Source organism: Prosopis cineraria, unplaced genomic scaffold (genome assembly GCF_029017545.1).
Source record: "Prosopis cineraria cultivar Desert tree isolate PC_DT_omini unplaced genomic scaffold, ASM2901754v1 PC1, whole genome shotgun sequence".
NCBI lineage: Eukaryota > Viridiplantae > Streptophyta > Magnoliopsida > Fabales > Fabaceae > Prosopis > Prosopis cineraria.
In genome coordinates, this window is record NW_026555332.1 from 52,942,568 (window position 1) to 52,956,589 (window position 14,022).

Sequence of the window (14,022 nt, forward strand, 5' to 3'; positions counted from 1 at the left end):
GAGACGAATGATACCCCTATATTAATTAATACTAAGAAATACAAGTAAAATCTGAAGTCACGTACACACAAATTACAGGTTGAACTGTCGAATAGCAACTAGGAACTAGGAATTTAAAAGATGAACTAAATTAAACAATAAGCCAACCAATTAATTAGCATAACAAAACAATGATAGATGTGTACATGAGTATTCATCAAATCCCGTGGCATTTGTTCTATGAATGAAAACCTACAGTGAGAGACAAGGCTTGGATATCATATACATAAAATCTATACAGTATATGTGTATCCAAGAACTTTTCTTTGATCTAATATGATCAATTCGCAACATGAAAAACCAGAAATTAAAAAATTAATGCAAGGTCTGGACGTCTATTTCTGCTAGAAAAATTAAACCACAAATTAATAATTGCAAGCTGGCCATCTCTCCCTTGATCTAATGTATGTCTGGTCTTGTTCAGTAGTCATCCCAGAGGCAGTCCAGATCTGAAAGGGGATCGATCAGTGATGGAGCCTGGATGAAATCATCCTCGTAAACTGCCTTATTCCTTCCCGCAACGGAAACCGCCGGGGAAGTTTCGGCGTTTCTGTCATTGCTTACGCCTGTGTCCTGCGACACACTCACCATCGAATGTTCCATATTGCACTGTTTATCCATTCTCCACGACACGTTTTCGTTCTTCACGCCTCCGGCATCTCTGTTCCTATAATCTGACAAAACATTCTGCTGAAGGTACAAACCGGTGTTTGGGATTATTCCTATCTGAGGTTGCTCGTGTGGACTGGCGGTGCAGTGAGTGGGGATCATCTCATTGTTTCTGCAGTCTTCTTCTACCTTCATCAACGTCTGATTGTGATGGTTGTTGCCGGCGAAGTTGGGGAGATAATAGCCGTCCGATGATGGCTGCTGGCTGGCCACCTTGAATTCATCGCCCCCACTGTAGCCGGGCTGGTCGGCGTTACTGAAGCAAGGATCCATGAGAGGCGGAAGAGACGGAGAGAAATCCAGCAGATGATCGCCAAGAGAGCTCATCCTTAGAAGCTCAGGAACAATAGGGGTCTTTTTGACGTCCGCGTTCTTGTGGAAAATCTTGCACACCACCCATTCATCCTGCGCCGACATTATCATCATCACCCAAACTGTAAGATTCTCCTTATGCCAATTAAGCCCATCAATAAAGGAAAAGCTTTGATGATGATTAAAGGAGAATATGAAAGAAACTTTCAAACCAAGGGGGAAAGGCACTTTTCTAAAAAGGTAAAGATATGGTGATATTGTTGATGGTTAATTTCAGGACGAAACTAAATTCGATCCATGTATGTACGGGTCGTGTTTTGATGAGATACCTTTGCGGCCTTGGGGAGGTTGAAAGTAGCGAATTTGCCTTCCAATCGGAATTCATGCATAACCCAGCCAGTTTTCTCCCCCTTAGGAGCTCTCCCTCTGTAGAAGACGAGGGTCTTCTTCATCCCCACGAGGTTGCGTTCCCCTCTGTAAATCTCCTTATCTTTTCCGGTGGCCTTCCAGTACCCAGTCTCCGTCGCTCTATTCGTTCTCGTCCCCGTTGGATATTTCCTGTCTCTTTGACAGAAGAAGTACCACTCTTTCTCCCCCATCCTCGCTCTCTCTGCGCAGCCATTTCATAACAAACGTATTAATTCCAGTCCTCCGTGAATCATCATCGAATTGCAGACAGGAAAGATGATCGATCAATCATGAGATATAAATGGGGAATTTGGAGAAACTTACTGGGGAGGTCCCAAGGCTCGCACTTGTTGAAATCGGCTTCACCGATGGCAGTTGCACTGAAGTTTCTATTCAGAACCTTCTCCGTGAGATAAAAAGTGATGATCTCCTCGTCCGTGGGATGGAATCTGAAACCCGGAGGCAAATCCAGAGCCTCCTCAGCTCCTTTGTCATCCATGGATCAAGACCCAGATATAAGCTGGTTTATTAATTTACTGGGAAGCAATAGCAGAGAAAGGAAGAGAGAGTGAAAGAAGAAATTAAAGAGAGCTGATAAACGGAAGTGGTGATTGTGAAGAGAGGAAAATGGATCGGAACTGAGGGGCTTAAATAGTTGAGGAGCAAAGAGTAGAGGGGCACAGCACATAAGCGGAAAGAACCGTCGAGGGCAAGGAACTTTCTCGGGAAGCCTACAATGGAGTATTTTGTTCGGATACGTGTATTTTATTCGTATGACGTATGTCGCATCGGCCATTCTATGTCTACCTTTTGAAAAAATCAGCCTGAAAAATACACAAAATGGTAAATTATTATTAGGACTTTCCTATGACCCATTAATTTTCTCTCCCCTTCAAATAATTAATAACAGCCCTACCTCTAACCTAACATTTTTGGATAGTTTCGTTCCCTGTTCGAGGCTTATTGGTTAGGTAAAGGGGGAAGAAAAAATTTAGCATTCTTCGGAATCCAATTCTTTGCAATCAAAAATTGATTATTTATAGTATACTAATCGAATATAAATTCCAAAAAAAAACTCATATAATTCCTTTTTATTATTATCATCTTTCTCCCTGGTAATTAAAAAAATTAATTTTTACGCGGAGTTATACATATATGTTTGCTAAATTTGCCTCCTAGATAATATGATTGAAAAATAAAGGGAAATCAGTGAATCGATCGATGTGTGTGTCTGTGTGTGTGTGATTTGAAAAGTATTGACATAAATGAGATGAGGAGGATTAATTAGTGATGAAAAAATACAGGAATATACGGGTAGAAAATAATTAGAGAGTTAACTTTAGGAGTGGCTGTTGAAGCGAATATAGGGGCTTTCACAATTCACACCCACAAGTCAAGGGGAGGAAGAGGCTGCAAGAAGACTTTATAACGATATAATAATTTCCAAGAACTTTCCTTCAAAATGTCTGATTTTTGCTTTGGAAGAATAATGTTGCTTTCTCCATTTCCAGTTACGTACTCTCACCATCTTAAAACAAATTCTGCAAGTGTCTGTCGTCCACTGCAAATATTTTTTTCCCATTTCAAAAGAAAAGCTTAATATGTTTCCCTTTTGATGTCGCGAGACTTAATCTAGAACGCTTTTCTTTGGAGGTAAACTTACATCAAAGAATCAATGAACTTGCACATGCCTTTTTTTGAAAGAGTTATACATGCTGCCAAACTTGTGGAATATTTTGTTCTGGATAAATTATTACCAGACGTTAAGCACACTGATTCCACCAGATTCCAAATTAATTGACGCCTTCCTTGTGTTGTCCAATATTTTTGCTGCAAAACTACCAATGAGAAGCTGCACTCATTAATATTTTTTTCTGAATAATCGTGTTATTATTTGCATAAAAAATAATCATATTACTGATTCGTATTCGTTGTAAAAACTAATGAATTTCAATATAATTTTCTGCTGCATATGGTTGAATTAGATTTTAAATTATAAACACAATTTAGTTATTTATTATCAAGTTACTGATGATAACAGAACTAAAATTGTCGGTACTGCAAGAATATTATGAATATTTTAATTTTGTAATTAGAGGCTACCTCTTAAAAATAAATCAACCAAAATAATAATAAATCATACATGCATGTTTTTGTAAATGCATTATAAAAAATATGACTTTTTGAACTGACTAAAAAAATCATCACTAAAAATGAAACAAAAAATTGCCATCAAAATTATATTTTAACAGCAACAATTACATGTTGCAATCAAAAGTGAACTTTTGAAGTGACAAATCAAAATCGCCTCCAAAAGTTAACTTTTAGAGGCAACATTTGTTGCTATCAAAACTATTTTTATAAAAAATGATTTATATGATTTACTTTTGGTGGTGGTCACTAAAAATATTTTTATAAAAAATAATTTAAAAATTAAAAATAATTAATATAATTTATTTTTGGTAGCAATATTTGTCATTATCAAAAGTATTTTTATAAAAAATAATTAAAAATAATTTATATAATTTACTTTTGATGGAGACATTTGTAAAATTATAACTTTTATGAATTTTTTTAAAAATTTGAAATTAAATAAAATTATTAAAAATATATTTATGAAACTAAATTTCTTAATTTATGTATAGAATTATAAATAAATAATATATAGGATCATGAAATAAAAAAATAATAGTCAAGTTGTACTAAGTTTAATTTTTAAATTATTTCTAATTTTATATTATTTATAATCTTTTTTCAGACATATATATCTCATATTTTTTTAAGAATTATGTTATTAAACTAGTATTTTAATATGATAAATTAAAATCTTGATGGATTATTACTTTTAATTATAATTAGGTTAAGTTGTACATAAATTATTATTTACATAAATGGCATTGGGATATTAAAATTGTATAAATGTTGCAAGATGCAAATGATATTATAGACTACTTGGCATATTATACAATTGATGCTCAGCTTAATATACACATAGTGTCCACATCTTCTAGTGAGCTCTAATAACTTTTGGACAAAGATTTTGTAACTCATCTTAGTATATTTAGATTTTCATTGTTATTAAAAAGAAGTTACTAATAATATTTTTATAACTAATTATTACTAAAAATAATATAAATACTATTTAAATTCACCTTGCTATGAGGTTGAGGATGATTAAATGTTAACTAGACTGATCACATGTGAAATTCTTGTAATTATCATATATTGTAAAAGATATTAGTATTCATTTTCAAAATTCTTCAAAATAATTATTAATAAAATTTATGTGGTTAAAATTAATTTGTTATGAAAATAATTTTTTAAGATATTCAAAAATTATTGATAAAATATATTTTTAATAAAAGAGGGGAAACATTTAGCTATTTTGAGAGAAGATAAAAATTTAATCATTTTGTTTATCAATTTTTGAGAAAAATATGGAGAAGAAAAAAGTAAAAGAGATTTAACATAAAATAATATAATACATATTTATAAATAAATTATATACTTAATAATTTTTTTTAAAAATAAAAATAAAATTTAAAAATTGGTTACAATGTATATAAAGATATTATTTAATATTTAAAAATTGGCTATTTAAAGTTCATTTTTCTAAAAAGAATAATATTTAATGACAAAAAATAGTATTTTATTAAAAATATAATTTAAATATTCATATAAATCATTTTTTCATATTAATAATTGAAAATAAAATACAATACATGTATATCTTTTAATAATATATTATTTAATATATGTGTATGTAATTACATAACATATGTTTAATTTCATGTATGATAACTGCAGGTACATTTTAATTTAATTAATAAAGAAGGGAGGCTTAAAGTTTGGAGATAGAAGAGGTCAAGAGTTCAAACTTTAACTTTGTCATATTTTGTAACAAATATCTGACGTAGTGCATGGTAGTGACGTGGCGTATAAGATGGCTTGAAGAGGCACACACATGGTAAGTAACATGGCATAAGATGGTGGCAAGGTGAAGTGACATCATCTATCAAACACGTGGCTTGTGATGTGACATAAGATGAGAAGTGACATGATATCATTTGTTGCATATATAAGATGTGACGTGGCATCACGTGATGTACACGTGACAGAGTAATGTGACATAAAATAAATTATTATTTCTTTTAAAAAGGCCACTAAAAGTCTTTTTAGCAACAACATTTGTTGTCACGAAAAATAATATTAGCAATAAACAACCTTTGATAATAACATTTGTCGCCATTAAAAGTATACATTTGGTAGTAACAATATTTGTCACCACCAAAAACTATTAACAATAATTGTTATAGTAATGACCTTTTAATAATAAAAAGTCACAACTAAAAAAACTTTTAACAGTAACTTTTGAACTTTTTGACGGTGATCTTTTATTGCCATCAAAAATATTTTTTTTTTTGTAGTGATGCATAGTATAAAAAATTTAGATGCCTAGTTGCCTGCACGTATTATATGTGCATGAAAAAATAAAATTTTATACGAGACATTTCATTTATATTCTTATTTTGGTGGAACTACCTTGAGGTAATAGATGCTGGCCCAGAAAAATAAATAAATAATATTTTTATGATAAAAGATTGTATTTTTTTAGGATGCATGTAGAAGATTCAGCAATATTTTCACATAATATAACGAACATGCTACCAGTGGCATTGATATATTTTGGTCACAGACGATCTGTACATTTTACATTGATGAATCCACAATTTTTTAAAAAAATGGGGGGAATAAAAACACTATCAGGAAAATAGTGACAGTAAATTTTATTTTATTACGGTGCATTGATTATATATTACAAAAGAATCGCATATGAATGTACGGATGCATAGGAATTTAAAACTTACACGAGACAAGGTGTGTTGGCATTGCTGGAGATAAAAGCAAATGAGGTAAGGTGATCAATAATTTAATTCAAATGAGAGTCTTAAAAAGTTTAATTAAGTGCAAGAATGATAGTGCTGTTCAATCCCTCTCCTGTCTTCACAGACGAAATTCGACTGCCCCTCCACGACTCTTACGGAATATATTCCGCTACCATTATTATTCATTATCTTTGTTTTTATAAGAAAATAATTGAGTTATCATGTTGAAAGTTTTGTTTCTACGGCCAATCATTGGGAGTCTGTGTATGCGTAGCTCGGATTTCATCCAATAAAATAAGTCCAAACGTGTGGATCCCACCCTAAGTTGATCTAATAAACCTTTATATATATATATATATATATAAACACGCACACACATATCAAGGCACGAACAATAGCGAGCAGGGGATTTTGGAATACACTGGACTGGATTGGAAAGAACGGCGTGGGGAGGTGTGTTAGCTTCTGAGAAGTGAGAACTGATTGACTTCTGCACAGCTAGAGGCTCCAAAGGCAAAGCATAAGGCACTACTTATTTGATCTTTATATATATACTGTAAATTCCTTTTAAGGTTTAATTATCACATTGAAGTCAATGAAAGATAATTAAATTGTTGATATTATCTGAAAAAATAATTTATTTTTAGTAAATGTATTTTCTTTTAGAATATTTTTCATCTCACATGGAACATTTTATCCTGCCCGTAAAAAAGAAAAAAGAAAAAGTGGAATTAAAATAAAGTAATTAATTATGTAGGTGACACCAACTTTTTTCCCCGGGGGGGGGGGATGGCATGCTTATGCTTGCTGACGAAGGAGCATGAGATGGATAGAGAGATTGGGGATGGAGGAACAAATCTTGGGCGGTGAGGATGACGTCATATGAACATCAGTCTATAATTATCCTTAATGCTGAAAAGAAAAACCAATTAAGGAACAAAAGAACGGGGCAAATGATTGGATAGGGTGTCGAGTAGGTAGGTGGCTTCATTCTCAAACCAAGCATTGTTTCGTATGTTGAGACAGCTGACAAAACAAAATAACCCCCTACACACACGAGACTACAGTCGTAAATCCTATGGGTACATTACATTTGAAATTTCAAACACCTGCTCCGGTCTCCCGGCTCAGTTGAACAATTTTGTACTTTTACAAGGAACGGGTAGTATTTCTATATGGAGTGTGACCCGTCTGTACAAATATACGGGCTTAGAGAAGTTGTTTATATGTGTTTCGCCATCATCAAAAGTTATTTAACTTCTTTCACATTTTAATCCAATTCATCTTTGAACGAATAACTAAAAAGTGTGCCGGCTCATAAAAAAGAAATTTCAACCAATTCCAGGTAGATCGTACTTTCATTTAAAAAAAAAAACCTAGGATAAATCACAGCGAAGGATCTGTAGATCAAGTTATTTACTGAAAAAAACCAAATAATTTTGAATCTACTCTGTAGAACCAAGGCATCAAATCATAATTAAATTTTAATGTGAAAAGATAAAATTATCCCTTCTTTTTATAAAAAAAACTCTTTATTGTTACTAGCTACCGGAGCTCTGACGTTGATGGTCGGACCACCCCAACGGACTAGCCATTAAAGCTCCAATAGAGGTGGTCGAATTGCCCATCAAAGCTTTGGCTCCAATCACCAAACTGGCAAAAAGGAAAAATTGAATTTTTTTAATGTAGACAAGAGAAGTTTGAACCCACATCCCTTTAGCCACCAAAAGAATAGTTAGCAATCAATATTTGTGTTCACTTTTCAAACCAATATTCATTAGCAACTTAATAGTTACTTATCATTTTATAAATAACTACTTGTTAAATTACGAATGAGACTTGTTAAAAATTTAATATGTATTAATTTTTATAAATGTTTACTTATTTTTATTACCAAGAATGACAAGTCTCTATTAATAATTTAACAAAAAACTATTTATAAAATGACAAGTTTTGTTATTAGCTTTGAAAATTTCTCTTGATAATATGACAAACAAGTTCCCACTAATAATCTAACAAGTAATTATTTGTGAAATGAAAAGTCCCATTACTAGTTTTAACAATTTTTCCTAATAATTTGATAAGAAATTTTTAGTAAAATGAAAAATTCATCTAAGTTTTTAAGATGTAAGCTTTTAGTCATAAAAACAAGTAAATATTTATAAAAAATAATCCTATTAAATTTCTTTAACAAGTTTCCATTATTAATTTGACAAGTAACCATTTGTGAAATGACAAGTTTCATTACTGACTTTAAAAATTTATTTTACTAATTCGAGAAGTAAATTTTAGCAAATAAAAAGTTCATATAAGCTTTTGGTAATAAAAACAAGTAAATATTTATAAAAAATCTACGATGTTAATTGTAGATTAATGTTTTGTAACTGTTGTGCGTGATTGGAGACCTTGTAGAAGTATGCTTTGAGTGCCTTTTTGATTGACTCAAAAAGCGAAGGTAATCAGGAATCTAAATTATTTCATATGTTAATTCTAGTATTTATTTTATATTTTTTATAAATGATGTTCTTGAGGAAAAAAGCGTAAACATGAACTATATATATATATATATATATGAGAATGTGTGAAATATGTGTGTCAGTATGCGTATGTGATTTATGTATTAGAAGCTTAAATGATAAATTGGAGCATTGAATGTGATATATCATGTGTTTGTGGAATTATGATTTGTTGTTATTGTGGAATTATGAATTATTAAGGAATATGTAATTTTTATACGTGGTAAAAATGTTGAGAATGTAAGACAAATATGATCATAAGTGTGATGTACATGTGTGGCATAGATAAGCAGGAGTTCACCCTGTGATCTGGGGGAGTATATTTAAGTTCATATGGCATGGACAATATTGGGTAGCATCCAAAGTTATTTAGCTATCGCACCAACTTCAACAGGAGTTAGGTGTGGTTCTAGCTTAGTCGATAATACTCACTCTAGGAGTGGATATGTGTACCAACAATTATATAACCTGATAATACTTACTTTGAGAGTGTGTATGTGTACTAGCAATCATATGACACCTTGCGAGGAGGGGAGTCCATGGTCCAGGTTTGGAAAACAGTAACCTTTAGTTGGGTTACCTCTTAAAATTTGAAAAGTTTGATTTGAGTCAGGATATCTAAATTTAGTCTTGTTACTTAACAACCCATGGACTTAATCAGAGGAAATAAAGAGGTTATAAGGTAATAGATGACCATACATACATATTTATGTGAATATGTAATATCATATGTGAATATGTGGTATTATATGTGATTTTGTGGTTTGAGGTGTGAGATTGTTATACTTACACAACTTTAAATGCTGTTTGAATATATATTAGACGTTAAGAATTCCTTGATAGTTGAGATGTTTATCTTACTTTTCATTGCTAATGTTTTTACAAGTGACACTTCATAGGTGTAAAGGATAAAGGAATTAAAGGCACACAATCGGTAATTACTTGTAATGCCTTGATATATATGTGTAAGGAATTTATATTGTGTATATTTATATATTGATAGCTAGGACTATCGATTTATATTAATTGTTAATATGTATTTTTTTATAGATTAAATTGACTAACTCTTTAAATATAGGCCCATAAGGACCATGGTTAGTCAGTTCAATAAAATATGACTTTATAATTGTGTTTGTATGTGAGAAGTATGATGGGATTACACTAAAATATATGATAAGTGGTGAGTGTTCATGAGTTAATTTGTAAGTAGGAGTTTACACCTTATTGATTCGATCATTGGCCTTAAAGCTCCGGTAAGTGATCTGGCCACCTGCGCCTGAGCTTCGATGGCCAATCTGACCATTGGTAGCAAATGATAGTGAGGAGGTCTTTTTTTTTTTTTTAAGGAGAGGTAATTTTGTCTTTTCACAATAAAATTTAATTGCATTTGGTCTCTTGGTTTTGCAAAGCAGATTTATAATCATTTGATCCATTTTAGTAAATAAATGGCTCTAAAGGTCCTTTATTGTGATTTTCCCAAAAATCTAATTCAGCTGCTTTCTTTAATTATTTTAAAATTAATCTCAACGCATGTAAGCCGTATGCGTATGCGTATATACAATATTCCATCTCTTTAGAAATTGAGATTCAATAAATAGATACGCGTGATGATTATTAAAAAAAAAAAAACTTTGCCCTGAACAAATATTAATATTTTGTGAAGTTATCCAACGTCTTCTTACATCATAGTACTCCTGTAAATACAATTATCCAGGCTTTCCGAAAATTACAGTTTTGTCTGGCTGCTCGGCAAGCATGAGTAAAACAAAAATCTAGCATCAAATCCACCTGCAGTCACATGATTCAAAAGTCAATCCATTTATATAAATTATGATCTCATTAGATCTTCCTCGTTTTCAGGAGATTACAAGCAAAGAGGGAAAAAAAGGGAGTAAAACTTCAAACTTGCCATAAGAAAGGACAAATCAAGGCCAAATTAAGAAGGCTGCGCCCAATTAGCTTAGTCGTTACTACGACATAATAATTTTTTTTGAAGTGCGTGCATGTCTATGTATCGTTCCCACTTTCATTCAACGAATCAGCAAGGTTAAGGAATTACTTGTATGTTAATTAATTAATGAAAACATGATAAGAAGTGGTCGCACTCGCATCTAATGAATTAAAGTTCTAAATTAAAACAGCTGTCACTGCCGTAATCATCACATCAATCGGTGCACGCGCGAGTGGAATTGAATCCATATCTATCTGAAGTTAGTTTCGTTTGCATTGCAGGTCATGATCGGAAACGAGTTCGATTCACACATGACACATGTATGACCAAATCATGAGCAGTGATACAAGCCTCTTTTCCCTGTAAGCATGGCGTATAAATAAGTCATATTCAAATGAGTTGATAATTACCATTATAACTGTATTAAATTAAATTAAAGCATCTTATATAGTTAATTAAGCTGCTGGTTGCTGGTGTCCGCATGTAATTAAAGATTAGGCACATATATCAGCAAACCCATACGGAAGTGCATCTGTACGCCCAAGCTTATCTACTCGCATCTAATCGTTGTTGTAATTTATACCGATAAAAAGATTCCTTTTTTCAGAAATAAGAAACAGCGAAACAATTAAGAATAAAAGTGTGGACGAAAGAGGAACGAACAGGCTTCATTGACGAAGAACTAAAATTAAACAGCTGGAGTTCAATTTTATTCCATAGATATATCCCTGGTGTAGTATGTAACATTCACATAATTAATTGATAGCCAACCTCATTTCAGAAATACTGATCTTATTTTTAATTATAGAAAGTGAGAGTGGTCATGAGCAACTAAACAGGTACGTACGACAAACGGATAAACAACCTTTTACACCTAGGTGCTCAATTAACAAAATTAAAATATTTAATATACTATTCTCTAATATCCCAACTTTTTAATTTTATTTTTTATTTTTTTTTAAATCATTAACTTCTATATAAAATAAGAGATATTTGAATATTTTGATGTCCTAAAATAGTAATATTTATATTTTTTATGATTTTTTAAAATAAAAGAGGGTATCTGTAATATTTTTATTTAAAAAATCATAACAAATATAAATTTTTTTATTTTAAGACATCAAGATATTTAAATGTTTCTTATTTTATCTATAAAAAATAAAAAATAAAATTAAAAAAATAGGACATTATAAGGGAATTAGAGAATGGTACATGAGAGGTCCCTACCCCTAATTAACAAGGCTGGGTGATTGACATATATTAATGTTGGAAAGAAAAATAGTGACTACCACTTATGGTAAGCAATAGAAGAGGGGTGTCTCCACTTTCTTTCCCTCCATTTCTTTTTCATTACTCTTGGATTAAAATTTCAACTATTCAAATTTATTTTTTAATAAAATTATTATTTTAATTGTATACAAAGATATACCATAACATTTATTTATATATCTTTGTATACAATTAAAATAATAATTTTATTAAAAAATAAATTTGAACTGTTGAAAAGTTTGGGTTCAAGGGTGATAAAAAGGAAATGGAGGGAAGAGCAGTGGAGGCACCTTCTCCGAGCACACAAGCACAGTAATCCACGTCATTATTGGGTGTAATCTACTCAGCAAGTGGGTTTTCATTGGCGAAATATCGTTGGCAATATTTTTTATTACTTTTTTCTCAGCAACAAATATTCAGCTATAATTAAGCAAGGGTACGCGTGGGCGTGTGTGATGTAAGAGCTTAATCTTGTGATAGCCTGAAATTAGAAAGTAAAAGGTTTTCGCTAATTTGTAATTAGCAGAGTTGTAGTTGCAGAAATGTTGTGTATAAACGGTACACCGTTGGAAGACAATGGTGGCCTGCCTAATATTTCTACGGACGCTGGTCTATGGTTAGGTCGAATCTTGAGATAACAAATTATTAGTTAATCAGCTAATTAATTAACACACCACCGATTATTTAAGTACAGGGCAGGTCAAGCATGCAACAGTGAGGAGATTGGGGAATTCATTTTATTAGGCTGTGTTTGATTTCAAGTGGAAAAAAACAGATGTTTCTCAAGTATAACGTGGAAAATAAAGCTTGATAATTATTTTTACCTAAGAATATCAAGTATATTTTCATTCGTAGTTATTTCTATTAAATTTTATTCTATTACCAAACGATCTCTAAAACAGATCTACGGCGGATTATACATGTTCATGCATCCATACGAATCAATAGACGTTTCACAAGTTAAAAAATATTATTGATTTTCCTTCCAAATTATAATTTTTTTCCTTTACGCGAGTAAAACAAAAAAAGTGTTAATCAGGGGTCTGTTCAATTTCTATTATCATTTAAAAAAAAATTGTCTTGCAATACAATTTTTATAAGTGTTTTTCAAACTAAAATAAGAAAATTTGTTTGGTTGTGTTAATTTAAAACCAGTTTTATAATTAAAAAATTAATTGATAGTAATGGCCACCGATAGCTCATGGTGATGACCTATGATAATTATTAATTAAGGTAATTATAATTTTCAATAATCAAATATATTAATATATTTAAAAAATAAAAATAAAATAAAACAGCTTCAAGATATTTTTATTTTTTTTTGTTTTCAAAAAATAAAATAAAAACATAAACCAAACAAGCCCTGGATTATTCCTCTAATTCGCTCAAGATTTTATAACTTTCATATTTTTAGTGTAAAGACATGGAGTTTTTTATTTGCCGGCTGTAGTGACGTGTAAACGTGTAACATATTAAAATCAAGTCCCTACGCACAAGTGTTTGGGACCCGAGGTTTTCCCACCATGGTAAATTGTTGCATTCAACAATTACTGTCGGAACTAACAATCAAAGTTTGAACCGAAATAACAAAAGGAAAAAAAAAGTCAGTGAGTAATGAGTTCATGAGCAGACAGCTGATTTTTTTTTTTTTTTTGCCTCTCAAGGAAAGAAAATATTCTATCACAAAAAGAAGAAAATTGTACCAATTATTTGAAACCAATGATTTTTCTAGAGGCATGAAAATTGATGGATTATAAATAACAAATAAAATTCCATCAGAAAAAAAAAAAAGTAAAAAGAGGACATGGAAGGCCCAAAGGCCCGAAAAAGGCCACTGGAGGCCCAAAAAGCTGTGGCATCGGCTTCTGAAAAGGTTTTTCAAAAACATTGAAGAGATGCCACGATTGAGGATTTATTCGTATATCCCGGAAAGAGAGAACTGAGATGAATGAATCACACGAATGTGGAACCC

At 31.5% G+C, this 14,022-nt stretch overlaps 1 protein-coding gene across 1 annotated transcript; it reads right to left on the reverse strand.

Annotated features, from left to right (window-relative positions):
* Nucleotides 1–2,096, reverse strand: LOC129284658 (NAC domain-containing protein 46-like). The gene is made up of 3 exons (XM_054920193.1): nucleotides 1,753–2,096; nucleotides 1,350–1,630; nucleotides 1–1,113 (listed from the first exon to the last, which is right to left on the reverse strand). The coding sequence occupies exons 1-3, from the start codon at nucleotides 1,925–1,927 to the stop codon at nucleotides 460–462; spliced, it is 1,110 nt and encodes a 369-aa protein (XP_054776168.1). The 5' UTR covers nucleotides 1,928–2,096; the 3' UTR covers nucleotides 1–459.
* Between the last annotated feature and the right edge of the window lie 11,926 nt (nucleotides 2,097–14,022).

Bases quoted from the DNA above. Each gene is read 5' to 3' on its own strand.
- LOC129284658 (XM_054920193.1), bottom strand. From the start codon at position 1,927: ATGGATGACAAAGGAGCTGAGGAGGCTCTGGATTTGCCTCCGGGTTTC. The intron at 1,631-1,752 runs GTAAGTTTCTCC...ATGGCTGCGCAG, and splicing joins CGAGCCTTGGGACCTCCCCA to AGAGAGCGAGGATGGGGGAG. The intron at 1,114-1,349 runs GTATCTCATCAA...ATGTCGGCGCAG, and splicing joins ACCTCCCCAAGGCCGCAAAG to GATGAATGGGTGGTGTGCAA.